At 57.3% G+C, this 27870-nt stretch overlaps 1 protein-coding gene across 2 annotated transcripts; it reads left to right on the top strand.

Annotated features, from left to right (window-relative positions):
* The first annotated feature begins 349 nt into the window (after positions 1 to 349).
* Positions 350 to 27870, top strand: CLUH (clustered mitochondria homolog). 2 transcript variants are annotated; one of them, XM_074263896.1, is made up of 26 exons: positions 350 to 603; positions 8673 to 8857; positions 12493 to 12664; positions 15882 to 16025; positions 16426 to 16553; positions 16730 to 16884; positions 17095 to 17220; positions 17709 to 17856; positions 18106 to 18198; positions 18969 to 19663; positions 19909 to 20114; positions 20574 to 20678; positions 20900 to 21000; positions 21593 to 21745; positions 21837 to 21899; positions 22055 to 22299; positions 22510 to 22594; positions 22690 to 22843; positions 22945 to 23084; positions 23219 to 23299; positions 23598 to 23723; positions 23803 to 23924; positions 24378 to 24471; positions 24552 to 24686; positions 24771 to 24844; positions 26272 to 27870. In XM_074263896.1, exons 1-26 carry the CDS (start codon positions 504 to 506, stop codon positions 26453 to 26455), a joined length of 4014 nt encoding a protein of 1337 aa, XP_074119997.1. In that variant the 5' UTR covers positions 350 to 503; the 3' UTR covers positions 26456 to 27870. The 2 variants fall into 2 exon arrangements, with proteins under 2 accessions (XP_074119997.1, XP_074119996.1); XM_074263895.1 differs by having other exon boundaries at positions 20571 to 20678.

The raw sequence follows: 27870 nt of genomic DNA, 5'->3' as shown, positions 1-27870 counted from the left end.
CCCCCGACTCCCTAGAGGCTCGGGTTCCCCTTCGGACACCGGAGGAAGTTACGTTAGGCCCAGAACTTCCCTTCCAGCCCCGCCTGTCCGAGTGGAAGGACGCGGATGACGCCAGGGGGAGGTTCCTCCGCTCGCCTCCAACTCAAGGTCACGCCAGATGCTCCTCCTCCAAGGTCTAGTCCCGGGCTCCCTCCGAGGAGGCGCGTGTCTCTTTAAGGCGTTAGGCAGCGCGGGCGCGCGCGGGGCATTTTGTCCCCGACGGGCCTCCGTGCGCGGGGGCGGTGTCGGGGCGGTGAGGGGGCGGGCCCGGACCCGGGGCGGGGAGCGGCGGCGGCGGGGTCAAAGGTGACGCCGCGCACCACGTGGGCGGCTGCCTGACTCCGTCCTTCCCGCAGGAGTCGCGGCGGCGCCAGGGCGCTTGGCTTGGGTTACAGGCGCGGCCCGAGCGAGCGGACGGTCCAGCCGGAGCCCAGCCCCAGCCCGAGAGCCAGCACCGGCCCGACATGGTCATCAAGACGGACGAGCTGCCGCCCGCCGCCCCCGCCGACAGCCCCCGGGAGCCCGGCCCGCAGGGCGGCGGGAAGGCCAGGCCCGGCCCGGCCGGTGAGCGGGGAAGGGACGCGGCGGGGGCGGGGCGGGGGGCTCCCCGCGGGCGCCCCGGCTTCAGGCTCGGCGGCGGCCCCGGCCCGGGACTTCTCCCCGGCTCTCCCCGAGGACCCTCCCGACGCTTCAGCCCGTCTCCCTCCGACCTTGGACCCCCCCCTCCCCCCGTGTCTTCCCTGACAGCTCGGAGCCCCAGAGCGGGGCTCTTCCCGACCCGGCTCCCCCTCCCCCGTGCACCTCCCGTCTCCCCCGCCCCCGACCTTGGGCCCCCTTACCCATCTTTCCCCGAGGACCCTCGGCTTCAGCCTCCGCGTCACCCCCTCGACCTTGGACCCCCTCTCCGGCCCTTCTGACACCCTGTCTCAGACCCCCCCCCCGTAAGTCAGCCTCCTTGTCTCCCATCCTCCCGCTGCCCCCCCATCCTAGGCCTCGTCCCCCCCACCCCTCCCCATCCTTGTCCCGGTTCTCAGACTTTCTACTTCCAAGCCCCCTCCCCTTCCCGGGCTCTCCCGGTTGTGTCCCGGGGTCCCTGGGCCCGGCCCGGGACCCTCCCGGCCCCCAGACCCTGCCCTCGGAGCGCCGGCTCTCTCGAGTGAGGAGGGGGCTGGGCCCCGGGCCGGGGGCCTCGGAGCGGGGCCTGCCGGGCTCTCCTGCTCCTCCCCCTTCCTGAAGGTCACCTTCACCACCCACCGGGCTGGACCCTTCCTCTCCCCGCGGCCGGTGACCCCCATCTCCTTCCTTGTGCTATCCCCACAGGGGATCCCCGCCCCCCCAACTCTGCACGTGGTACTCCCCTCCCGCGTTAAAGGGACCTGTCTAGACGGGCCGTGCGCCCTCCCCCTCCCGGCGGAGGGGCTGCTGCATCGGGCGGGGGGTGGGCCGCCCCGTCCGTCCCGCGCGCTCCCGTGCATTTTGGCAGCTGTCATGCGTCGCCGCCATCCTGGGAAAGGCTGTGGGGGTGGGGGGTCCTCGCTGCCTTCTCCGACCGCTCGGGCCTTGGCTGTCTGGGTGCCCCGCCCCCACTCTCCTGGTGTGGTGAGGGGCATCTCCCGGCCGAGGCCCTGCGGCTGCCGGGGCTGCCCGGCTTGCAGGTAGGCCCCCAGTGTTAGCGTGGGGAAATGCTCCTGGGCCTTCCAGCCAGCCCATCCCCCGCCCCTCCTCCCCCGGGGCCTTTAGGGGTTCACCTGCCGCGGCCCATGTGCCTTTTGCTGCCACCCTTTCCCGGGGGGTGAGTTAGGGGCGGGCTGGGGGTCAGTGCGCCCCCTCCCCATGGTTCTCGGTGGATGGCCGGGGGCTGCCCCACGCTGCGTGACCCTGAGCTGCGCTCCCAGCCCCTCCGGGGGAGGCTCGGTGACCTTCCCGGGCCGGCAACTTTGTGGAGATGGTTTTCCTCCTGGGTCAGCACGTGGGCTCCCCCGGGCAGCGAGGCCGGCGGGAGGAGCCTCCGCGCCCCCTCCCCTTCGCTGGGGGCCCGGCCTGGGGAATGTGGGAGGGGGTGGCAGCGAGGCATTTGCATCCTCCCTTGATCATTAACCCACCGGATTGCGAAAAATGGGTCTGCTCCAGAGCTGCTGTTTTTAAAGCAAAGTTCACTGGTGGCCATTCCCCACCCCCCACCCCCACGGCTCTCCTCCTTTCTCCTTCCTCCCCTCCCTCCCCACTGCCATCCCAGTGGGGCAGGTGTCAGGCAGCAGGGAGTGGCAGGGGCGGGGCGCTCGCCACTTTCTCCCGGTCCATTCAGCCGGAGAGGGGCCGGGAGTTCTGGGATGCTGTGCGGTGCCAGGCCCCGACCTCGGGGGTCAGCCCCCCTCCCCCCCTCGTTCCTGCCTCCCGCTCTCTCATTTCTCCCTTTTCCTGGAGGACGCGGTTGCACGTGGGGCAGCCTCTGCTCCCTGGGTCGCCCCCTCAAGAGTCGGACTTTCCGGGCACTTTTCTCTCCCGCCCTGATGGAGCTCCTGCGTCCAGGGTAGAAGATGAGGCTGTAACGGTGCTGATGAGCCGTGGGGGTGGGGAGCTGGAACCGCCCAGTTAGGGTCTCCTGGCTGCACCTGGTCGGGGGAGGGGCAACCACAGTAGGGATCGGAGTGGTGTCAGCCACTCATTAGAGGGGGCCTTGAATATTTACCCTGAGATAGGGGTCAGCAGTCAGGGAGAAGCGGTAGGCGAGGACCCAGAGATTTTGGGGAGGGGGATGATCTTTGAGGTCTCTTCCAGCTCAAAAATCTCTGCCCCTGCAATGACCATTTTATAGCTGAGGAACCAGAGAGGTTCAGCCCAAGGGCCTGTGACAGGTCAGGGGTCGGGGGCAGCACTGGGGTGCCCAGCTTCCCCCCGCCTCCCGTCCACCCGGTGCACTCTTGACAGGGAAGTGTCTTGTATTTGGATTATAAATGGGAAACATGAGCTGCAGCCTGGGGCTGGTGCAGGGGCTGGGCACAGAATCGGTGGCTCTCCGCCCGCTGCCTTTGCCCCGAAGGCCTGAGGCCTCCAAAGCTGTCCCTTCTGGCCAGAGCCAGCCAAGGAACGTGGGAGCCCATTTGGCCCAGCCCCCTTACTCAGAGAGGAGGAAACCGAGGGTCCACAAGTGGTGCCAGGACCCTCCTGTCTAGCAAAAAGTAACTTGTGGGGGTTGAGAGCAGGCTGGTTTTTCAAGTTCTTTCTGATGTGTTTGGTGTTCTTTCTAAGTGTCTGCCCTCCGGGCGATCACCTTAGGGAAAGAGCACGCTGTCCGGCTGTGGGGGTTTTGGGGGCGTGGGGAACAAGCGGCTGAAACTACAGGAAGGCAAGGAAGCCATGGGAGAGGGTCGGGGCCCAGCCTGTTACCCTAACTCTGACAGACCCCAAATGAGCTTCTGGTCCTGCGGGGCTCCCGGTGCCTCTGCCAGCAGCTCCCCTCCCCACCCAGGCCAGCGCCTTCCTCTTCAGCTAGGAGTGTGGGAGGAGAAGCCCAGAAGCTGTCTGGTCTCCCCTTCTGGGCGGATTCCCCGGGGCAGGGGTGTAGCTCCTCACTGGGCTGGTGCTGAAGGGAGGGCCCTGGGACCTGATCCAGGCTCAGGTAAGAGAAGCTAGGCCAGGTGTTTGATGGGAGCGGGGTGGGCGGTCAGGAGGGGGTAGGAAAGAACACGCCCATCTCTGTGTGTGTGTGTGTGTGTGTGTGTGTGTGTGTGTGTGTGTGTGTGTGTGTGTGTGTGTGTGTGTGTGTGTGTGTGACAGATCAGCATCAGCAACATTTGGGGCCTAAGATCTGTGCGAATTTAGAGACCCTATGGGGGTGGACCCCACTCAAGATCTCTTTGATCATAGATGGAGAACAGTCAGGTTATGGGCAAATGAGAGTCCGTTACTAAGAAAACTTCAGTGTTTCAGGGCCCTAGGAGAGGGAGAGCTGCGAGGCCCTTGCTACTTCTGTCTCCTCAGGACCCTTCACCTCCCAAAGAGGCTCCAAGAGAAATAATTGTCATTTTATCAGCCAGTGGGCTGGGCAGAAGGCAGAGGCCGACCTTGGGGCTGGGGGGGTGGGTGGCTGCTGGCATTTGTTTATCCTTGCTTCAGGCAGCTTGGAATGAGAGAAGGATCATTGTGCTACTGACAAGCGGTGTGACCTTGGGAAAGTGAGCTTTCCTGGGCCCACTCTGTAGAATGAAGGCTGAAGGCTAAATGACCTCAAACTCACAGCAGTTTCAAAACAAAACCAAAAAGAGGCCCTGAGGATCCTGCCTTCTCCATCCAACCCCAAGAAGAAGGAGGAAGGGGGCAGTATGTCCTGTAAGGTCCCCCTTTCTTCCCTCCTCCAGTGAAAAAATCAGATTGCAGCTTGTTTGGTCTCAGAATTGGGCTCACTGTATGGAGGGGAAGGGGGCTGCTGTTTATGTAAGGGAATTAAGTTCTGTGTGCTCACACTCCCCCCTCCTCGGGTTTCCTGGACTGGGCCACCAGCAGAATCTCCACCTGAGAGTCTGCCTAGCAGAGGGAGGGAGGGGAGAATGGTTCTAGTTTCGAAGGATGCCAAGCCCCAGGGACCGGCACTTCGCTGACCACCTCCTCTTGGCCCTTTTGGGTTAGTGGAAAAAGGGAAGGCCTTGAAGGAGGAAGATGTTTCCCCCCTGGGGCGGGAAGGCAATCCAATACCACCAAAGGCCCTCTGTCCCCATCCCTGGAAATGGGCATTTGAAGGAGTAACAGAAAACTGACCTCGCAGCCGCCGGTTCCCCATTTCCCAGATTAGCTCAAGATTGAGAGTGGGGACTTGGGGAGGGGGTCTTCTCCAGGGGACGTTGTAGGTGGAAGTCTCCTGTTAGGACATTCTGCTACATCTCTCTTCAGGTGGCCCTTGTATGGGAGCAGGAGCTGGAAGGGACCTTGGAGGCCACAGTGAGGGACTCCAAGAGTCAGAGTGGTCAGATCTGGAACATCTAGGACTAGGATATTCAGGGCCTGCGGCCTCCTGGGAGGAGATTGGAGGAAACACTGAGTATTTGGAGATCTCGGCTTCCTTCCTGGACTGATTTCTGCAGCTGGGTCTGGGCCAAGCTCACTTGTGTCCTGGGGGCTGTGGAGATCAGCAGAGGTGCTGGGGCTTTGTCCCTCCCCCTTTGACTCTGGTCAGTGGATCCCTGAGCTGTTTCACTCAGCCTCTGGGTGTCCCCCAGCCTCGGGTGGTCAGATGGCCTCACCCACCAGTACTAGGGGGCTGCTTTCCTGTAGGCCTTCTCCTATTTCTTCTTTTGGGGCCTTTACATTTTCCCTGCTGTGAGCTGGGCTTCTCCTGGGAAAATCCACAGAGAGAATAGAATTGGCTCCATTCCCCTCCCTTCTCTGAGGCTAGTATTTCTCAGGGGATGGGAGGGGGGCCAAGCTCTCTCCTTATTGGGGGCTGAGAGGCTGGGTCACGAGATTAGTAGTTACAGAGAATTCCCAGTCCCCTTTCCGCTTTCTTACCGCCCTCTTCTCTCCATAATGTGTGACTTGTAAAAGGCCAGGGCACCTGTAAGTGGGGCTCCAGACAGTCCTCTGGGGAGATAGACCTAAGAAGACTTGGGGGAAAGGTCATATCCCCCCACTCTACCATTTCCCTGAGGAGTTTCCAAGAGGATTTGGTGGCAGCTCTCTCTGGAGAAAGGACATTTTGGTGAGGCCGTCCCCAATGTCCTGGGCTGGGGTCTGTGCCAGCTGCTGTTGGCGGCTGGCAGAGGCTGTTTTGTCTGCTCCTGCCAGGGATGAGGAGAGGGCCCCTCTCCTGCCTAAGACTCCTATTCTGGAGAACCCCTTGCCAGTGCAGAGCGGGCCAAATGTTCCCTGTGGCAGGGACCCTTACCCAGATATTATTCCCAGCGACGGAGAGAGAAGGGTTCCAGACCCCCTTGGAGTAGAGACAGCTGGTGATGGAAACCTTCAGGTTTTAAAAGTGGCTTCAGATGCCTGTCCCGCTGCTGTCCTTCTAGCCGACCTTGAGCTGGCCACCAAGTGCAGGGGGTTAGCCAGCCCTCAGGCTGGTGGAGCAGAGCAGGGCCTGGTGAAACCTGAAGCTGGCAGTGCCAGCTTTAAAGAGGGCGGCTGGGCAGGGTCAGTGGGTGGGCTGGGTCTTACCAGCAAAGCCCCATTCACATATAGCAGTCATGGGTCCCTGGCTCTGGGGCCCCTATATAAGTTAGAGGCTGAGAGCCAGGATTCCCCTGGAGAGGGTGGATGGGGGGCTCCACTGTCAGACTCGGCGTGCGCTGGGAGCCTCTGTAGCCCCCAAGAAGAGCATTCCAGTCCCAAGGGCCCAGTGCCCCGTGGGGATGAGAGCCCTGGAGTGCCAGAGAAGAGGGAGGAGATGCAGCCCCCGCCACCGCCACTGTTGCTGCCTGTACCCGGGGGGCATGAAGGAGGTGGGTCTGGGGTCAGCAGGGGCCCTTGTCCTTGGGTGGCAAGGGGTAGATCAGCCCTTCTCTGCCAGCCTCTGATCTGTGTGGCTGGAACACGTGCTCCTGGTAGGTGAGGGAGGATCGGGTTTCTGTCTTGGGCTGGTCTACACAGGAAATGTGACTCTGGGCCCCTGGGAAGGCCCCCCCCCACTACCCCCAGAAGCTTGTCCTAAGGACGGCCCGAGGATCAGGAATCCCTTCACAGCCTAGACAGGGAGAGCTGTGACCCCATAGCCAAGGTAGCGTGTATGTGTGAGAGAGAGAATGCAGGGGTGCATGAATGAGTGTGCCCTGTGTGTGCAGGTGGGCTGTGTAAGGGCTGTAGGGGATATGTCTCTGTGCTATGTCTGCCAGTGTTCCCATGTGTGGGCAAGTGAGTGCGTTCCCCCCATGATTGAGCCTCGTTGTGGAGGGGATGCCGTGTTGGGGGCCGGTAGCTAGGTTTGGGGTGCCGAGGCCCTGATGGGGGAAGCTCATCTCTGTTCACTGTGTGCATGAGGAAGCTGAGGGCTCCCAAGGGGAGGGACGGGCCATAAGCAAGTGAGCCGGGACCTCCCAGGAGCCCTGTGGTGCGTTCCTGTTGGATATTCGCGTCTAAGCCGGGAAATTTGTTCTGAGTGTTACAGGAGAGCCGGCCACTGGGTCCCTGGGTGGGGGAGGGCCTCAGGACCACCGGGGCTACAAAGGTGCTGTGTCCCACCCCAGGCTAGGCAGGGACCCACATCTTGGTCATTGCTTGTGGTCTTTCATTCGGGAGGGGAGCCCAGCTGCTGCCCGTGGCCAGAGCGCCCCGACGGCCGGCCCCTCTCTAGAGGGTTGTTGGGGTGCTGCTTCTGGATTCAGCTTTAGGATTCTGCTTCTGTCTTTAGAGATGGGCCACGAGGGGATTGCCCAGGTAACCCTGAGGGTGGCAGGTGCTGCTTGGTCCTCCTGGGGGCGGTCATCCTGTCAGCCCCTATTGTGGAAGGGGGTGTTGGACTCTCTCTGTCCCTTTCTCTGCTTCTCCCCCGCCAAAGGAGATGAGTCTTTTGGCAGCACTATATGTACCGTGTGGGCCATGTAGTCCAGCCCCCCAGGGAGGAGGCCAGGGCTTAGATCTCATCTTTCTCCTCCTCTGAGGGAGCACAAATGTGACTTCTGGCCTTGGGGAGACCTGGTTGTCGTTTCTTCCAGCTCCTTGTCTGTGATTCAGGTGAGGCAGCCGAATCAGAGTGACAGATGACAGGTAGACAGGTACTGATCACAGGCTCACACCTCACTGTGCAAGATACTCTGGGTCACAAGAAGTTGACTCAGGGGAAGCAGATCGATGCCAGTCTGTCCCAGGCAGGGTGGAGGCTTCTGGCTTAGTTTAACCATCGCAGAAGGCCTGGGACCAGGCTTCTTCTCCCCTATCTGATTGCCAGCACAAACTCTAGGGAAGAAGGGATGGCCAAAACAAGGAGACTCATGGAGGCTCAGGGGCAGGGGCAGGGGCTTGAGCCCTGGGGAGATGATTAGATCAGGAGGCAGCTTGCCAGGCCCAAGGAGCCCAGGGGTGCAGAGTGTTTGTTGAGCATGGTTATGCACACGGAGGCTTGGGGTACAGAGTGTGCTGAGAGTTTGGGCTTGCTCAGGCCGGGGTGCCAGCCAGGAAGGCTGGGACTGGGGAGTCAAGGCATGGAGATGGTCCCACTTGCGAGGAATGGGCCCCATTCTGGCGCCGTCAGTCAGGCCCTCCCTCCCCTGGTCCAGGCTGGCAGGGAGAAGTTCTGTAAGTTCCTTTCCTGAGACTAGTGGTAGGTGGGACCTTCACAGTCACCTCACCCGGTCTTCTTTTACTTGTTGATTTGCTTTGAACTTCCCTTGTGCCATCACTTTTGGGTTCAACTATAAAAGGGGATTTGCAAGAAATGCACTGAACTTATGGTGGGAGGTCTCCATAACCATATGAGAGTCATGGGCTCAGGGTGGAGGGAGAGAAGGGTGGGACATATAGCTAGACTGGGGGGGTCTTTCCTCCCACCCCAATGGTTCCCATGATCCTCTTTTCTGAGGAATTCCCAATGGACTCAGGGGTATAGAGGAGGCCCAGCCCAGGATGTCTGGCCTGGGGGACCCTTGTTGACCCAAGAGGCCAACCCCAGGGTCCTGCTCTGATCTGTTCCTCTTCCCCAATCCCAGAGCTCCCAGCAGTCATGCTGCTGAATGGGGACTGTCTGGACAAGAAGAGTGAGGAGCCCAAGGAGAATGGGCATGAAGAGGCTGAAGGCGGTGACGAGAGCAGTGGGCAGGAGGTCATTGTCATCCAGGATACCGGCTTCACTGTCAAGATCTCGGTCCCTGGGATCGAGACTTTCTCATTGCAGGTGAGGGGCCTGAGTAGGGGGGCTGGAAGAAGAGGGGAGAGGAGGCCCTGAGTGCCTGTGAGGCGCATGTGCACCCGCCTCGGCAAGAATCCCATGGTCCTGCTACAGGATGATGTTCTGACCTGAGACCCCTAGGTTCTCCTCCTTTAAATGCTAATTCTTGTGCTGTCTACATAGCAAATATTGTTGCCAAAACTTTTTTCCACTTTTTTTATTCACGTTTTTGTTTCTCATCACCACCCCCTACTCCACCCCCCAGCCCCATGCCCAACTGGGAGAACATTCCAGGCCTGAGCTAAAGTCTGCAGAGACAGTAAAATAGATTGTAAAAGAAAGGAAGGAAAGTTGAGAAAAACCTACTTTGATGGCAACTCTGACAGGTGTTTCACTTTCCGCACACGTGACCCCCCCCCACCTCTGCAAAGTTGGGAGGAGGTCCCGGGTAACAGTCTGAACTGGGAGGTAGATCCGGGAATAGAATCTGAAGATTTTTTTAAACCTTAAAGTCCATGAATGAGCTGTCAGGAGGGCCTGAGCGCCATGGCCTGGGCAGGAGGCGTGGACTCCTTGTCTTCTCAGTTTTAGGCTCCCAGACACTCAGAAACAAGGGAATTTTGCCTCCTTAGAAAATGACGAAGGCCCAGAGGGAAAAAAGTGACTGAGCTCTCTGCTCCATCATCCCCAGCCCCTCGAGTGCTCCTGGCTCCAGAGCTGGGAGGGGCAAGGGCTCCTTAGGAGCTGCCCAGAGTGGGAGACATCTAGGGGTGTCACCTTGGGCAAAGACCATTTCCTGGGGTAGGGATTAAACTAGAACCTCTTCATGTTCTTACCTAGATTTGTTATGGAGGGAGGACGGAAGGAAGGTCCTGTCTCCCTCCCCCCTTGCCCTGTTCATTTTCTCCTCACCCTTTCAAAGGCTGTCTTGTCACTTGGGCTTAGGCCCTGTTCCTGAGAGGCCAGGGGACCAAGGCCACATGTTGAGTTGCTGCTGTGGGAGCACCGTGGGCCCCGGCCTGTCTCTGCAGAATTGCCTGTACTCTGGGCTCTGATCCAGGAAATTGCTTAGCTCCTGGTAGCAGCAGAAGGAGGGAGCTGACTGTCCTGGGGCCCAACCTGAGGGAGGGGGGTGTAGTTTGGGGGGGGAACACTAAGACAAATGATAAAATAATTTCCCTTCCCTCCCTCAGTCCTTTGGTCCTCACTCCTGGAGTGTAGGTACTAGGAGCATCTCTGTGTGGGCTTCCAGGAAGGAGGAGGTAGTAAGGCTCCTCCCTATCAGCAAGAAGGCCCAAGTCTTCCTCTTTGGGATCCAGCTTAGATATTCTCTTTCTCCCCCTACCCCCTCCTGACCCTTCAGTTCTGATTTCTCATAGTTACCTCACTACCTTTTACTATGATTAGTTTGTTTCATGTGTGTATTCTTCTTACCATCTTAGGATAGTCTTTGAGAGCTTTTTTCCTCATATGTAAAATGTACACATCTAATTGTGGAATTTGTGTCAAGTGAAATTATAAATTTAAATGAACAAATTTTACCCCTTAGAACCTTATTTTATTTTTTCATAATTACATATAAAAATAATTTTAACACTCAAAAAAAAATTAATTTCAAACATCCTACCTCCATCCTCCCTTTCCCATCCCTCCTTGAGATTGTATACATATAGTCATGCAAAACATTTCCATATTTGTCATGCTGAAAAAGAGAACGTAGATTTAAAAGAAAAATCTAAGAGAAATAAAGCAGAAGTATGCGTCCGTCTGCATTTAGACTCAATTCTTTTTGAGTGGATAAAAAAATGGATAGCATTTTTCATCATAAGTCTTTCAAAATTGTCTTGGGTTATTGTATCGATGACAATAGCTATTATTCAGTTGATTAGCATACAGTGTTGCTGTTACTGTGTAAAATGTTCTCCCCACTGCTCAATTCACTTTGTGCCAGTTCATAGAAATCTTTCCATGTTCTGAAACCATCCTGCTCATTTTTTATACAATAGTATTCCATCACAACCATATACCACAACTCATTCAGCTATTCCCCAATTGATGGGCAGCCCCTCAATTTTCATTTCTTTCCACTATAAAAAGAACTACTGTAAATATTTTTGTACAAATTAGTCCTTTTCTCACTCCCTTTTTAATTATTTCTTTATTAAATGCTTTTTCAGGATTTTATTTTTCCAAATACATGCAAAGATAGTTTTCAGCATTCACCCTTGTAACCTTGTAAAACTTGTCCCCAATTTTTTTCTGCTTCTCCCCCTCACTCTCCTTCCCAAGACAGCAAACAATCTGATATAGGTTAAACATGTGCAATTACTTTAAACATTTTCATAATTGTCTTGCTGTACAAGAAAAATCAGATCAAAAGTGAAAACAATCAAGAAAAAATAAAAGCACACAACATATTATGCTTTGATCCACATTCAGTCCCCATAGTCCTCTCTGGATGCAGATGGCTCTTTCCATCACAAGTCTCTTGGAATGGCCTTGAATCACCTTATTGTTGAAAAGAACCATGTCCATCACAATTGATTACATAATCTTGTTGCTGTGTATGATGTTCTCTTGTTCTGCTCAATTCACTCAGCATTGGTTCTTGAGGCCTTTCTGAAATTATCCTGCTCATCATAACGTATACAATAGTAGTATTCCCTTGCACATGTTTAACATATATTGGATTACATATATCATGTAGGGGAGGGGAAGGAAGAGAAAAACAAGATTTTGCAAGGGTGACTATTTTTGCATGTATTTTGAAAATAAAAAGCTGTTGTGTTAAAAAAAAATTCCATTATATTCACATACCATAATTTATTCATCTAGTCCCCAAATGATAGATGCCCATTCAATTTCCATTTCCTTGCCACTACAAAAAGGGCTGCTACACTTTTTGCATGTGGATCTTTTCCTTTTTTTTTTTTTTCCCCCCCCTATTATCTCTTTGGGATACAGGCCCAGTAATAATACTGCTAGATCAAAGGGTGTGCACAGTTTTATGGCTCTTTCTCCCCTTTTTAAAAATCCCTATGGGGTATGCTTGGTCAAAGGGTATGTGCAGTTTTATAACCCTTTGGGCATAGTTCCAAATTGCTCTAAAAGGGTTCAAACGGTTCATAACTCCACTAACCATTAGTGTTCTGATTTTTCCATATCCCCTCCAACATTTGTCATTTTCTTTTTCTGTCTTATTTACCATTCTGATAGGCCTCATGTAGTAACTCAGATGTTTTAATTTGTATTTCTCTAATTAATAGTTTTATATGACCATTATAGATAGCTTTGGCTTCTTCTGAAAACTCCCCTGTTAACTGTCTATTGGGAAATGACTTGTATTCTTAGAAATTTGCCTTGTTCCCTATATATTTGGAAAATGAAGCTTTAATCAGAGAAACTTGATTCAAATCTCCATAAACAGGCCCACCTTCCCTTCCTCTTCCTGGGTTTCAGGTCCTTAGCCTAGGAACCAGAGAACTGTCTGGCTCCCACCCCCCCTGTCTCCACCGAGGAAGCTTCTTGATCCTAAGTCAGAGTTGAGGGGCCAAAGGCTTCTTTTAGCCTTGGGGTTGTCTCTCCTACTCATGGTGGAGCTGGGAAGGCTCTCATGCTCAGTCCGGGCCTCTCTCGTACAGGTTTCTCCCCAGGAGATGGTTCAGGAGATTCACCAAGTGCTAATGGATCGGGAGGACACCTGCCACCGCACCTGCTTCTCTCTGCAACTGGATGGCAATGTGCTTGACAACTTCTCTGAGCTCCGGACCATTGAGGGGCTGGAGGAAGGCTCCATGTTGAGAGTGGTGGAAGGTCAGTGACTGTTCTCAGGATCTGAGAACTCTTCTGAGTTCAAATATGTGGGTGTGGGATGGTTAATGCATTCATGATCAAACCGAGATGTCCAAAGGATCAGAGTCAAGAGCAATCAAGGTAGGTGACACAAAAATCGATTTGGGTCCAAAAAATAATTTATACAAAGCAGATTGGGTTATCATGATAGATGACAGCACGTGGGGAAGACTTGGGGCTCTGCAGGAGTCGGCAGTTAGCTGGAGTAGCCACAGGCTCTTTTCTAGGGGCTTGCCTTAACCCTGAGGTCTGATTCTAGAGTGGAGATCACTCTTTTACTGGATTTCACCCTCCCAAGAAGAGTGACTTGTTCTTTGTCATCTTTACCAGGATATAGATTTGGAAATGGAATCGGGAAAAATAAGGTTTTCTTTAAGCCTTCCACCCCTCACATCTCTGGAGTTAGTCCTTTGCACTCACCTCTACATTTTTCTTTCCTAGCTCCTTTTCTTCTGCTCCCTTTCCTGAAATTAAGTTTTTTTCTCTGAGCTCTAGGAGTCAAAATTTGGACTGAGCTTTCCCACATTTGATCGGTGCCGGGTATAGTTGTTGGCTTCCTCTTTTTAAGTTCTGTGCGCTCAGACCTGGATCAGGGTCCTCGCTTGCACTTGGGCTAGGGGCTTCCCCTGAGCTGCCCAGCTTCACCTCCAACTGGCCTCTGGAAGCCTGTCTCCCTGACTGAAGACTCAGGAGAGATTGCACTGATTTTTTTTCCCTCCACCAAAACTTTCTCTGGTGCTCTGTGGTCCTGATCCATGCTTGTTGATCCAGAGCTTTTCTTGTCAGGCACCAGCGATGTCCCCCGGCCCTGTGTGTGCAGTAGTACGAAGCTGCTTAGGCTTCTTCCACTTGTGAACACTTTTCAGCTGAGAATTTTTTTTTTTTTTTTTTTTTTTTTTTTTTTACATGACCATGGGTGTGTAGGCATATAAAACAGTTGATACAAATCAAACATGCTGATAATAAATCATTATTTTGCAACCCCCACATTCTGTCGTGAGCCACAGTTTAAGAAGCCAGGTGATATGTTAGCTGTCCTCTTGTTTCCCCGGGAAGATAGATAGCACCAGATGGGAGCTTCCTTCCTTCTCATGTCTACCCCTTGAGGTTCTTTACTGTTTTTGTGGCCTTAGAATCTTGGAACAGGTAAATCTCTTTTTTTAATTTGATTTTTTTTTTTTTTTTCCTCAATAGCATTCCTTTCTTCCAAATACATGTGAAAGTAGTTCTCAACATCTGTTCCTGTGAGCCTTTGTGTTCCAAACTTTCTCCGACCCTCCCCAAGACCCATCCCCAACACTCCGATAATCGTTAGACATGTGCAGTCCTTTTCAACATATTTCTCTACTGGAACAGGTCCCTGCCAGAACTATCCTCTTGGGGCTGGCTTTGGACTAGACCTTACTGCTATCTCTCTTTGTGATCTCCCTCCCAAATCCCTTCCTTCTTTGACATCTTCAGTCTTGATTTCCTCACTGATTTCTTCCCAAATCTCTACTACATTAGAATCCCAACTTTTGCTTATCCTAAAAAGGCTTTTAGGATCCCCTCCACCCATTTTCAGTTTCCCTCCTTCCCTTTGTGGCCACACTTCTTGCAAAATTCAATCTGGTCTCTTTCCATCCTTCTCACACTGCTCGCAGGCAGACAGAACTCACCCAGTCAGTCCTAAGCCACTTTCTCTGTGCTAACCTGAGGATGGACAGCCCTCCCCTGGAGATCTCCTCCCCAGGTGCCAGTGTGGGCACAGAGCCTCTGTGAGCATTCTCCCCTTCCTCAGGTTCCCTTGAACAGGCTTCTCTGTGTGCACGGAGAGCTGCTTGTTTGGTTTGGGGACCCAGCTCCCCTCATACTGCCTGTTTTCTGAGGTCACTTGAGCCAGGCTTCTTGTTTCCCCCCTTTCCTTGACTTTTCTGCCCTCGTGCTCCCAGCATCTTCAGGCTCCTTTGCTGCAACAGAACTTGGAGTAACAATTCAATCCTTAGCTTTGGTGGCACGAGACCTGGGTTCAAACGCTCTTTCCGCCATTTCTCCCTGGGAGACTTTGGACTTGTCACTAGGCCTCTCAGGGATTGGTCCCGAGAGTCTCCAAGGGACCTTCTGGCCTAGAGCTGGGCTTCCCACCAGAGCCTCATTCGTTCATGTACCTTCAGCTCCCGCCTTTCCTCTGTCCCACTCACTTTCCCAAATAAGAGAAACGGCCTGTTTCCAGCTTTCTGTCACTCTGGAGATTGACCCATGCATCCACCTCCAGGAGTGCTTCTCGGGGTTTGGGATTCCGGCTTGTAAACACTTGTATTTAATACACAGCATGGGGAGTTTGGTGTTCCCAGGATAATTCGGCCTCGGCTTCAGCGTCCACTGTGCTGGGGCGGGCCATGAGCAAACCCCTCCGGCGGGATACCCCATGGAAGCAAACGTCAGCCGTTCTTCTTTCTGACAGTGTCAGGCCCCAGAGAAGCTGGTTCCTGGGAACCCTTTGTTTCAAGGCCGATGACAGGACAGCTTGCCTGGAATTGGGCTTAGTTGCCTAACCAGTTGTGTGACCTTAGTGGGACTAGACTCAGTTCCCCTTTTGTGAAAAGAGAGATTTGGCCTAGCTGACCTCAGAGGCCCCATCTGGTTCCCTGTGCCCTCACTAGCTTTGTGGCCAGGCTTGGGCCGGGCAGGCCTCTGTCCTTTTCTGCGCTCTGGGGCCTTTTGGCCTATGGATTCACCTCCTACTTGGGGCACTCTGGCCTTCCTCCTGCCCTGGGCCGCCCCTTAGGCCAGAAGGCTGCCCCTTTGTCTTCCCACAAACCTCAGTAATGACCTTTCCTTGGACTTGGTATAATGCTTCATTTCTGCCCTTTGGTCGTCCCTATATTACAATAAAACAGACCTTTAGGAACTGGACTAGGTGCTGCTGGGGGACTCGAGGTGTTCCTTTGGGTCTGCTTCTAGGGCCTGGGCTGTCTGTCCTCACAGAGCCAGCTGCATTCTGCACACCTGCCTCTGGTTGAACCGAGACTTGTGAGGAAGGCTCCGGCAGGCTCTAGGGCCGGGAAAGCCTGGGGGAGGTCTGCTGGGTGCCGGCTTGTGCTCGTCCCTCTGCTGAGGCCATCCCTGTGAAGCAAAGGGATATGGGTGCATCCCTTCTGAAGTGCATTTCTGCTCTGAGTCTGTGACTCCTCCCCAGAGCCCTATACTGTCCGGGAAGCCCGAATCCACGTGCGCCACATCCGAGACCTTTTGAAAAGCCTGGATCCCTCAGATGCCTTCAATGGGGTGGACTGCAACTCCTTGTCCTTCCTCAGCGTCTTCACAGATGGTGACCTAGGAGGTACCCACCCCTCCCTTCCTGGGGTCCTTAACTCCCTGCCCTCCTGCGTCCTTTACCCTCCCTGGCTTCCTGTGGTCCCTACCTCTGAACTCCTGCTAGGCTCCTTACCCTCATACCCTTCTGGGGCCCTCCTGTCTCCTGTCCTGCAGGGTTCCCGGGCTTGAGGAACCTGGGTGGAGGGTAGGACAGATGTCTTTTCCTGAGGGAATGGGGGGAGTGTCCTGTCTTTACTGGGGGCCCCACTTTGTCCTGTCCCAGGTTTCCTGGGAGACATCCTGATGATAGGATGCCAGCCTAATCTCCAGGTTGGGGATGCGAACCCGGCATGTGGCTTGCCCATGTAGGGGCTTGCAGGGATTGGGAGCCGTTTGTTTTATGGACTAGCTTTTTGCCCTTTCAGATAGCGGGAAGAGGAAGAAGAAGGGCATTGAAATGGAGCCGATTGACTGCACCCCGCCTGAGCATATCCTCCCCGGAAGCAAGGAGCGACCACTCTGCGCTCTCCAGCCTCAGAACCGGGACTGGAAGGTAAGTTGTCCCCGGACTTCAGGCCATCCAGGGAGACCCAGGCTCCTACACTGAACTGGCTCCAGGGCCCCACCAGGCCCGTGCCCACCCACCCATAGCCTAGGTCCAGCGACTTTGACTGCCACTGGTTCACACATGCACGTGCACGCACCCCCCCCCCCCTCCTGTCCCCACAGCCCCTGCAGTGTCTGAAGGTGCTCACCATGAGCGGCTGGAACCCCCCACCTGGGAACCGGAAGATGCATGGGGATCTCATGTACCTGTTTGTGATCACGGCAGAGGACCGGCATGTCAGCATCACGGCCTCCACGCGCGGTTTTTACCTGAACCAGTGAGTGTGCCCCTTGTCCGGCCTGGGCCCGAATATCCCCTCGGCCCTCGCTTGCTTACGGCTTCCTCCCCACCCCCTTCCTCTCCCTTCTCTGCCCCTGCCTCTCCCCCCCACCCCCCTGCCCAACCCTGAGCTTGGCACTATCTGGGCACGGTTTCTGGGCTCCGACCAGGACCGGCCCATGACCACTGACGTCTCGTCTCCTCACAGATCCACCGCATACAACTTTAACCCCAAACCTGCCAGCCCCCGGTTCCTGAGCCATTCCTTGGTGGAGCTGCTCAACCAGATCAGTCCGACCTTTAAGAAGAATTTTGCTCTCCTGCAGAAGAAAAGGTGAGGTCCCTTCCTGCTTGGCTGTTCCCTCCTGGCCTCTGGCCCGGGTCCTGTACGCCCCGGGGAAGACGTGGCCCAGCCCCGAGGCCTGTCTTTTTTCTCATCCTCTGCCGCTTTCTCTTCTTGGACCAGGAGCTGGGGTTCAGGGGTGGGACTTCCTACCACTGGAGAAAGGGGGGTCCTTCACACCCGGGGAGCCTGCCCGGGACCTCAGGGTCCTAAGCAGAGCCATTTTGGGAGGGGGTTCCCCAAGGAACTTCAGTCTGTATCAGACACAGGACCTGAAACCCACCGTTGGGTGCTTGTCATGTGTTGTGGCTGCTGAGTACCCCTGGTCTGGACACTTTAGGGCCTTGAGCAGGAGAGTCTGGGGGAGAAAAGGCAGTTTTGGGGAGAGGCCCCGCAGAGGAAAGGCGGGGCTATCTTGTGCTGAGCTTGGGGGAGGCCTGTTTAATGATGCCGTTGGGGGGGTGTCTCCCCAAATGTAGGGTCCAGCGCCACCCTTTCGAGAGGATCGCCACCCCGTTCCAGGTTTACAGTTGGACGGCCCCCCAGGTGGAGCACGCCATGGACTGCGTGCGGGCGGAGGATGCCTACACATCTCGGCTGGGCTATGAAGAACACATCCCTGGCCAGGTGCCCTCCCAGTCCCCCTCTCCCCTCAGCCTCCTAGGTCCTTGTCCAGAGCTTGCGACCTCCCCCCACCCCCCATGTGAAGGGAGGACAGGACGGTGGGGGGCTCGGGATTGGGACCACCTTGGCTTGTGGACTGATGTGGGTGAGGGAGAGATGCTGGGCCTGGCTGGGTCCCAGTGCCTGTCCCAAGGAGCCACAGCAGTATCCCAGAGGCCTCTAACCGCTCGCTGGGCGGGGGCCTTCTTCTAGACCCGGGACTGGAATGAGGAGCTTCAGACCACAAGGGAGCTTCCTCGCAAGAACCTTCCTGAGCGGCTGCTGCGGGAACGCGCCATCTTCAAGGTAGAGAGAGGAGCACATGCTCCATGGCCTTCTCAGGCCCTAGTTATCGGATGATGTAGGGCCCGCAGGAGGGGGCCCAGCTCTTTGTTAGAGAGGCTTGGGGAGAGAGAGAGTATGTGGCTCCTCCTTCCCTCCTCCCCCCCACTCTCCCCCGTGATCTGGCCCAGGTTGCTCTCCTATGCTGCTGACTCCGGCCGCCCTGCAGCATTAGAGCCGGGGCCTTAGACTCCAGGTCACACCTCAAGTTGTGTAAACTGAGGCCCAGAAAAGGGGAGACCCCAAGGTCACATGGTTGGTGGAGGCGGGGCTGGAGGCAGGACACCCTGTGCTCCTGCTCTCCCAAAGTTGTGACAGCCTTGCTGGCCTTTGGGGTCCAGGCTGCTCCTCCCAGTCTAGGGGGAGGCCTTTGCTGAGGCCTTCTCATCCCTCTTCCTGCAAGGTGACCCTTGGTGCTCCCTCACTGAATGTCTGGGAGAGATAGACCATTGTTAGCTTGGGATGTTCTGCCCCTCCCTCCCCAGGGGGGAGGGATAGGGACCTAGAAGAGTTGGGGGGCAGGCCTAGTAAGGACCCTAGAGAGAGGGGCTCCCTCCCAGGAAGGGGGAGAATCACACAGAACTGTGCTCTTCTGGGCACCTACGTATGGGTTTAAAAGGCTTCCTTTGAGGACGGAGCCCCAGGCCCTCTGACCCCAGAAAGACAGGCTCCCCGAGGGAGGGCAGCTGAGCAAAAGCCAGATTGCCTCGCTGAGCCGACTCTTTGCCGGCCAGGTGCACAGTGACTTCACAGCGGCAGCCACTCGGGGGGCCATGGCGGTCATCGACGGTAATGTCATGGCTATCAACCCCAGCGAGGAGACCAAGATGCAGATGTTCATCTGGAACAACATCTTCTTCAGTCTGGGCTTTGACGTCCGAGACCACTACAAGGACTTCGGGGGGGACGTGGCCGCCTACGTGGCCCCCACCAATGACCTGAATGGGGTGCGCACTTACAACGCAGTGGACGTCGAGGGCCTCTACACCCTGGGCACCGTGGTGGTGGACTACCGAGGCTACCGAGTCACGGCCCAGTCCATCATCCCCGGCATCCTTGAGCGGGAGCAGGAGCAGAGCGTTATCTATGGCTCCATCGACTTTGGGAAGACAGTGGTCTCGCACCCGCGCTACCTCGAGCTCCTGGAGAAGACCAGCCGGCCCCTGAAGATCCAGCGGCACCGGGTGCTCAACGATCGCGACGAGGAGGTGGAGCTGTGCTCCTCCGTGGAGTGCAAGGGCATCATCGGCAACGATGGCCGCCACTACATCCTGGACTTGCTGCGCACCTTCCCCCCTGACCTCAACTTCCTGCCAGTGGCTGGCGAGGAACTCCCTGAGGACTGCCGGCGGGCCGGCTTCCCCAAGCCTCACCGCCACAAGCTCTGCTGCCTGCGCCAAGAACTGGTGGATGCCTTTGTGGAGCACAGGTGAGGCTGGGCCACTGCGCCTGGCACCCGGGTGGAGCCGCCCCATGCGGCCTGAGGCTCAGGGGATTAGCCTGCAGAATGGAGCCCTCCTTCTGCAGCAGCGGGCTTCCTGGGCTGAGATATCCTGCCCAGGTTCCCCTCTAGGAGAGGGGGCACAGGGAAAGCAGGGATCGGTTCCAGGCCTCCCCTCCCTGGGGTGGGCTGGGTGCAGGGCATTGCCCTAAGACCTGGGCCTGGTCCTCCAGGTACCTCCTCTTCATGAAACTAGCGGCCATTCAGCTCATGCAGCAGAAAGCTAACAGGGCTGAGAGCCCGGGCCCACTGGAGAACGGTGCTTGTGAGGCTGGGGCCTCGGAGAGCCCAGAGGCCCTGGAGGCTGCTGAGGAAGGGGCCAGCGGCCTAGCCAAGGTGAAGGAGCTCGCGGAGACCATCGCCTCCGACAGCGGCCCAGGTGGGGCTGGGGCCAGGGGCGGGGGGAGCCCTGAGATCGGCGGGTCCTGGGTCATGTCCTCGTGTCCTGTGGGGTCCATGTCTGTCACTGCAGATGAGAGTCGAGCCCTGGGGGTGAGCGTCCGGGCCAGCTCCAGTTCCGTCTGCCTCTGCTGGGCTGGGGCTGAGGGTGCATTGCCAGCAGTGGTCCAGGCCCCAAGCTGTGCAGGCCAGGCCCTGATTTGGCAAGTGCCCCTCACTCCTCCTCACAGGCTAGATGAAGAGCAGGCATCTGAACTGGACGTGGCATGTTCTGCCTCCGAGCCCGGCCAAGCTGATGGAGAGAGGGGCTCTCCACCCCGGCCGGGCTTCCCCCAGAGAAGCCCCAACCCATGCCCTGCCCTGAGTGGGACCGCAGAGGCTCGACAAGCGGCACCCTGCTTCTTCCTCATCTCTCTGTGCCCTTCTCTTTCCCCAGCAGTGGACCCCAAGAGCCGGGAGGTGATCCAGAACGCCTGTAAGGCCGTGGGCTCCGTCAGCAGCACCTCCTTCGACATCCGCTTCAACCCTGACATCTTTTCACCAGGTGTGGAGGCGCAGGGGTGTCGGGGCTGGAAGGCCCCCGGGGGGCCCAAGGATGGGGTCAACCAAAGGGGGGGGGATGCGTTTGCCTGTTTGCATGTGTATGTGCAAGGTGTTTTGGGGGAGGGAGCTGTAGCCTGAAGGCAGCCTCTAAGTGGTTCCAGGGTGAGGGTACCCGCCCCCTTACCCCCAGATCCCGCCCCTCTCTTTCCACTCCGCTGACAGGTGTGCGATTCCCTGAGTCCTGCCAAGATGAAGTTCGAGACCAGAAGCAGCTGCTCAAAGACGCCGCGGCCTTCTTGCTCTCCTGCCAGATTCCTGGCCTGGTGAGGGCCCGAGAGCCTAGGAGATGACCCAAGTCAAACTGCCTCAGTTAGCCCAGGAGCTGCCCTGGGCTATCAGGGAGTGCTCCTTGTTCCCTAGGCCCTGTGTGGCCCTGGTCTGGCTCCCACTCTCCCCCCTCCCCCCCCACCGGCTTCCCCCAGGCCTTCCATGCTGTGCTGGGACAGAGCAGGCTTGGGCCAGTTGAGGGGAGGGAAGGAAACGCTGTAGTTTCCTTTGTATGGAGTCCCAGCTCACATCCACCTGTGCCCAGGCCTCCCTGCAGTTGGGGAGGGGCCCTGTAGGTCACCCCTCTGAACCTTAGAAGTCTTATCTGTAAAAAGGAGAGGGTTGAAGATCTCTAGAGGGAGGCTGGACGGCCCTGCACGTGTCCTGTGAGACACTGACCCTGGAAAAAGGAGTTTGGGGGAGTGAGATGACTTCTTTGGCCTCAGTACTCCTTTCCTGTTTGACTGTACTCTTCTCGGGGGGTGTCCAGGGGAGCCAGCATAAGCCCACCCAGATTAGGGTGCTGGGTTGGGTGCTTTTGGGGCTGGGGGAGCACTAGCACTATCCTGACTCCTGCCCGTACCTCAGGTGAAAGACTGCACAGATCATACAGTGCTGCCCATGGACGGCGCCACCTTGGCGGAGGCCATGCACCAGCGTGGCATCAACATCCGCTACCTGGGCAAGGTGCTGGACTTTGTGCTCAGGAGCCCGGCCCGACCTCAGCTGGACCACATCTATGTGAGTGGCGCGGCCGGGGCGGGGGGCAGCGGGGAGCAAAGGGAAGGTGCCTCCACCGCAGCTGATGTCATCTCCTCCCAACCCCTTGCAGAAAATCGGCATCAGTGAGCTCATCACCCGCTCGGCCAAGCACATCTTCAAGACATATCTTCAGGTAGCCCCAGCCCGGAGGTGGCCCGGGGCGGGGGGGGTTACATTGCACTCAGTGTGCGCTGGGCCTCGGGGCTGGCCTTGGGGTGGGCGAGGCATGGGCTGGGCCCTGGGCCTCTTGGCCGGGCCGGGTCCTGACCACTGGTGTGCTTGACCCAGGGTGTGGAACTCTCGGGCCTCTCGGCGGCCATCAGCCACTTCCTGAACTGCTTCCTCAGTTCCTTCCCCAACCCTGTTGCCCATCTCCCCGCCGATGAGCTCGTCTCCAAGAAGAAGAACAAGAGGAGGAAAAACAGGCCCCCGGGAGGGGCCGACAACACGGCCTGGGCCGTCATGACCCCCCAAGAGCTCTGGAAAGACATCTGCCAGGAGGCCAAGAGCTATTTTGACTTCCATCTTGAGTGGTGAGGGAAGGTGGAGAGGGGGTCAGAGTTAAGGGCCAAGCGTAGGGGCCGGGGAAAGGACGGGGGGAGGGGTGCTCCTGGAGCCTGAGCAGAGGCAGTCCCAGGAGAGAGCTGGAGGCAGGGCCCTGAGCTTGGCCCTTTGTGTCTGAGGGGGGGGCAGCTCTGGGCCCGGGCCCAGCTCGGAAACACTTAGCTTGTGGTGTTCCTCAGTGAGACCGTCGACCAGGCCGTGGAAACCTTTGGACTGCAGAAGATAACCCTCCTCCGAGAGATCTCCCTGAAAACCGGCATCCAGGTGGGTGCGGAGACCGCGTGCCACGGCTGACCCAGCCCCCGGGACTCGGGCTGGAGCGACCCCAGGCTCATGTCTCCCTGCCGCTGCCCCTGCAGATCTTACTCAAGGAGTACAGCTTTGACAGCAGGCACAAGCCGGCCTTCACCGAGGAGGACGTCCTCAACATCTTCCCCGTGGTCAAGCACGTCAACCCCAAGGCCTCTGACGCCTTCCACTTCTTCCAGAGCGGCCAGGCCAAAGTGCAGCAGGGTGGGTACATGGGGCCGGGCTGGGCCATGATGGGGAGGGCCGGGCTGGGCCGTGGCGGGGAGGGTGCGGACACAGGATTACAGGCCTCGCTTCCCTGCCAGGCTTCTTGAAGGAGGGCTGCGAGCTCATCACGGAGGCCCTGAACCTCTTCAACAACGTGTACGGGGCCATGCACGTGGAGATCTGCGCCTGCCTCCGCCTCCTCGCCCGGCTTCACTACATCATGGGGGACTATGCCGAGGTGGGTGCTTCTCCCCCCAGGCCTTTGTCTGTGGCCCCACAGATGGGGGAGGGGAAGGAGGTCTGCCCAGGTGGGAGAAGGCCCCAATCTGCACAGCAGCATCAGTGAGCTCTCTGTCCCTTTGTGCTTCCTAGGCCTTAAGTAACCAGCAGAAGGCAGTGCTGATGAGTGAGCGGGTGCTGGGAATCGAGCACCCCAACACCATCCAGGAATATGTGAGTGCTTTGGGGCCCCTGGGGCCTGGGCTGGGTGGCGGCTTTGGTCCTGGATGTCCTTGGGCTTAGTTTCCTCATCTGAAAATTGAGGGGGAGGAGGAGGGACAGGGAAATAGTGCCCAGGCCTTTGGGCACTTGGTGCCCTTAGAGGGGGGTGGAGGGAAGAGGCACCTGCGGGCAAGAAGTGGGGCTCCATATTTGCAGTTAGACGCCAGGGGTTGAGCCGACGTCTGAGCTCCTGGTACCTCCAGGGACAAGAGGCGTGAGCTGGGGCTGACCCTGTCCTTGGCCTCCACAGATGCACCTGGCTCTCTACTGCTTCGCCAGCAGCCAGCTGTCCACGGCCTTGAGCCTGCTCTACCGCGCCCGCTACCTCCTGCTGTTGGTTTTTGGAGAAGACCACCCGGAAATGGCCCTGCTGGATGTGAGTGTTGGGGCAGGCTCTGGGGCATGGGGGTTCGGGGGCGTGGCCTGGCCCCGCCTCACGCCTGGCTTATCCCCAGAACAACATTGGACTGGTGCTGCACGGGGTCATGGAGTATGAGCTCGCCCTGCGCTTCCTGGAGAACGCCCTGAGCATCAATGCCAAGTACCATGGGGCCAAGTCCCTCAAGGTGGCCCTCAGGTAAGCAGGCGCTCCTCCAGAGAGGAGCCTGTCGGGCCCCCTCTCCTCGGGCCAGGCCGGCCTCCCCACCCCACCCCCTCTGTCACCAGCCTCTTGAGGGCCCCCTGAAGCTTTCTCTCGGGTCTCACTCCTTCACGAGAGGCCATAGAAGGGAAGGCACTTGAGGGGAGAGGCTGCTGGTCATTGTGTCTAACCCCAGCACCTCTTGTGGTGCTGTTGAAAGCAGAAAGATCACCCTTGTTGACCAAAGTTAGAGGGACTCCCCGTGATGCGCTTGCAGACAGATTACAGGCCCGAGGACCTTCCCCCAGGGTCCCGCCCAGCAGCCTTCTCAGAGACTGTGGAGGGAGGGAGGCCCCGGGATCTGGGCAGAGTGCAGGCTGCTGCGCAGGGGCTTCCCTTGTCACCGTGGAGCGAGGGCAGAGCTCACTGGGCTCCCCTCTGTGTCCACAGTCACCACCTGGTGGCCCGGGTCTATGAGAGCAAGGCCGAGTTCCGGTCGGCCCTGCAGCACGAGAAGGAGGGCTACACCATCTATAAGAGCCAGGTGAGGTGGTGGATGGTTAGAGGGGGGAGGGGACGGCCCAGGCCCGGCATGGGGTCTCCTGATCCCGCTTCTCTCTGTAGCTCGGAGAGAGCCACGAGAAGACCAAGGAGAGCTCGGACTACCTGAAGTGCCTCACCCAGCAGGCCGTGGCCTTGCAGCGCACCATGAATGAGATCTACCGCAATGGCTCCAGCGCCAACATCGTGCCCCTCAAGGTACCCGGGCCTGCCACTCCCCAGCCAGGGCGGGAGGTGTGCCCGCAGTGCCCGGTCTCACAAGTGCCCCTTGTCCGTGCCCAGGTCACAGCCCCCAGCATGGCCAGCGTCTTGGAGCAGCTCCATATCATTAACGGCATCCTCTTCATTCCGCTCAGGTCAGTTCAGGGTCAGGGGGCAGTGGGGGAAGGACACCGGCTGGGGCGGTGCAGCTCAAAGGGCACAGCCATGCCTCCTTGCCCCCGTAACGGGCCGTGGGGCAGAGTGCGAGTTCTTCAGAGCCTGGGAGGCAGGCTGGGTCATTGGGCTTGGTGTGCTTGCCCTCTCCTCAGCAGCCTTCATAGCAGCCCTCCAGGCCCCTCCCAGCATTCTTTGCCCCTTCCTCTACCGCTGCTAGGCCCATCTCTACCCCCTTTGGTTTCTCAAACTTTGGTATTGTTTAGGCCACAAAGTTTTCTCTCCCCTTCACTTGAAAGCTGCAGAAGCGCCCACAGGCAGACCTTGGCTAGAGACGTCCTCTGTGGCCTGGGGGGAGGCTGCTCAGAGCGCTGGCATTTTTCACATGGTCCCCGCAGAAAACCTTCCGCTCCCTCACTTCCCTGTATCGGTCCCCGCCGGCCTCCCGGGGAGCCTCTGCACTGACACCCATTCCCCTTCCCAGACCCTGCCACTTACCCTGATCCTTCCCTTCCTTTCTCTCCCTTGGGATCTGAATCGAGAGAGGGCAGGAGGGCTTTTAGCTCAGCGAGTCCTCGAGGCAGGGGCGGGCAGACCCCTGAGCCTTCCTCTCGCCCTCCCTGATCCCAGCACTTGCTTCATTCACTGTGTGTCTCTCCATTTGTCTCTTTTCCCCTCACCCGCCTTCACTTTACTTTCAAAGTACTTTTTTACTTTTAAAGTACTCATTGGCAGTAAGTGACTTATCCAGGATCAGTCAGCTAGGATGTGTTTGAAGCCAGGCCTGATGCTTTATCAGCTGCGCCCCCTAGCCATTTGTCTCAATAGCCGGAACCACTGGAGATGTCCCAGCGCCATCTTCTACTCCCTTCCCCACTCCTTGAACATCTTTTAAGCCTCAGCTTCTCTCCCGAGTTCTGCCGTTGGCAGAGCTGCAGCGAGGGCCGTGGGAGCCATTGGGTCTCGCTTCCTTGAGCCATCTTTGCCTCATTTTCCCTTCTTTCACTTAATTGACCAAGTCCCTTTGTTGGCTAGAAGTCGGTTTTATTACAAGGAGGGATGGGATTGGATGCCCAGGTTTCCAGGGATGCCATTTTGGCTTTTTGAAGTTTCCTTATGGCTTCCCAGCTGTGTTCTGGATAGGGGAAATCATCCCAGGAAGGGATCTGGTTAAGTGAAGGGAGTGTCTCTGGAATTCTCCCCTTAAGCTCTTGGACTCTCCCAAGGGTGTAAAGAGATGGAAAGACCCCAGTTTCCAGGAGGCCCCAGGCTGCCACGTTGTCCATCCCCGTCTCCCGGGCCTCGAGCTGTACGGCAGCACACGTGGGGGGGTGTCAGGTCTGGACTTGGGCACCAGGTCCCTGGCCCTCTGACCGAGCGTGCACCCCTTGCCAACCTTTCTCCTCAGCCAAAAAGATCTGGAAAACCTCAAGGCCGAGGTGGTGAGGCGGCACCAACTTCAAGAAACCAGCAAGGCTGCCACGCGGGATGCCGATACCACTGCCGCCGCCACTGCTCCCGCGGGCTCTCGAGAGGAGGCAGCATCCAGCCTTTTGCCAGGGGATGACCCCCCCACCTTGAGCTCAGTATGATGTTTCTAGGGGCAGAGAGGGAGAAACTGGACACTCGCCCCCCAGTGATTGGCAGAGGGCAGGTAGATGCCATGTCCTGCTGGCCGGGGAAGGGGTCACGTCTCCTTCCTCCCGAGCACCTTGGCCCCCAACCAAAATGTTATTGCACTGGTACAATTAATACACAATGCAAAGTCCTTCTTGGAGCCCTATAATTGGATGGAGCGTGTGAGCATGTAGCCGCTGGCCAGGGACAGTGGTGCCAGGGGCAGCCTCTGTTCCCCCCCTTCTCCCCACGTATTATTGATCAGTCCATTTCTCATGTGTACATAGCCCCGGCTTATTTCCCCAAATGGACTCTGTGGAGATGAGATTGTTTCTCAGGTCATTCGTATGCTTGATGTAAGGACGCTGCTGCTACCCGTGTTGCCGCTGCCGCCTCCTCCTGAGGGTCTGCCCGCCCTCGGCCTGGGTGCCCAGGCTCCAAGCCAAAATGCGGGGCCCCCTTCGCAGAGGGGACGGAGCGCGCCCTGGCCTGGGCCCCCCACCCCCACCGTGACACCTTTTGGTCGCTAACGTTAGCTTTTCTGCTTTAGGAAAGAGCCATCGCCCCCTCTGCAGCATTGTCCCCGTGACCGTTGCCACAGGGTGGCCGGGCCTGGGGGAGGGGGCTGTCTCGGAGACATCTCCACGCCGGTCCCCTTCGCCCGCTGCCTCCCGTCCGTCTGTCCACAGTGCCTGGCGAGGTGCCGGACTGTGTCTCTGCGCCCCAGCTCAAATACGCACAGTCCCATTCCTGCCCGACCCCTCCAGAGCTTGAGCTGAGCACCTCCCCCTTCTCTAACTCCAGGTCCTCGGCTGGGACCAGGAAGGGGGGGGGGGGGAAATCCCAGGGGATTGGGGGCTTTCAACGTGAATGTATTTTTTTCTTCCTCCCCCCACCCTTTAAAGTTGTTTGAATGGTAGGGGGAAGGTGGGATTTACTGAGTGAGGGGGAGCCCCAGGAGGGAAGCAGCACGAAATCATGTGTGGACAGGTCACTCCCTCTCCCCCCAAAGGGACGTTTTTAACAGTTGTGTGACGGGGCTCAAGTCAGGGTCTTTTCTGTCTCTTGCTGATCATGTCACTACTGAGGATGTTTGTGCGGGGACAGCGGAGCTTGGGGCCACCAGGGGCAGGGGAAGGGACTGCCGCGCTGGGTGTGAGGAGGGTGACCTGCCGTGGGAAATGCCGCCTTCTCCCCTCACTTGAAGCCCTGGAGGTCCAGTCCATCCATCCGCCTTTGTTTCAAAAATCAAAGTGTCAAGAGCGCGAGTGTGAGCGAGAAAGTGAGTGTGAGCGTGTCCCCACAAGCTGATCAAGAACTTGGGTTTCTTGTTTTTAAACCATCACATCTTCGTTTCACATTGGAATAAAGTGAATTTTTGAAACCTGCT

Source organism: Sminthopsis crassicaudata, chromosome 4 (genome assembly GCF_048593235.1).
Source record: "Sminthopsis crassicaudata isolate SCR6 chromosome 4, ASM4859323v1, whole genome shotgun sequence".
NCBI classification, from domain to species: Eukaryota; Metazoa; Chordata; class Mammalia; order Dasyuromorphia; family Dasyuridae; genus Sminthopsis; species Sminthopsis crassicaudata.
Note: the sequence above shows the minus strand (reverse complement) of the source record. Positions and strands in the feature narration are given on the sequence as shown.

Excerpts from the sequence above, each read along its gene's own strand:
- CLUH (XM_074263895.1), top strand. The coding sequence starts at position 504 with ATGGTCATCAAGACGGACGAGCTGCCGCCCGCCGCCCCCGCCGACAGC. Across the intron at positions 12,665-15,881 it reads CATGTTGAGAGTGGTGGAAG|AGCCCTATACTGTCCGGGAA; the intron begins GTCAGTGACTGT and ends ACTCCTCCCCAG. Across the intron at positions 24,472-24,551 it reads ACACCATCTATAAGAGCCAG|CTCGGAGAGAGCCACGAGAA; the intron begins GTGAGGTGGTGG and ends TTCTCTCTGTAG.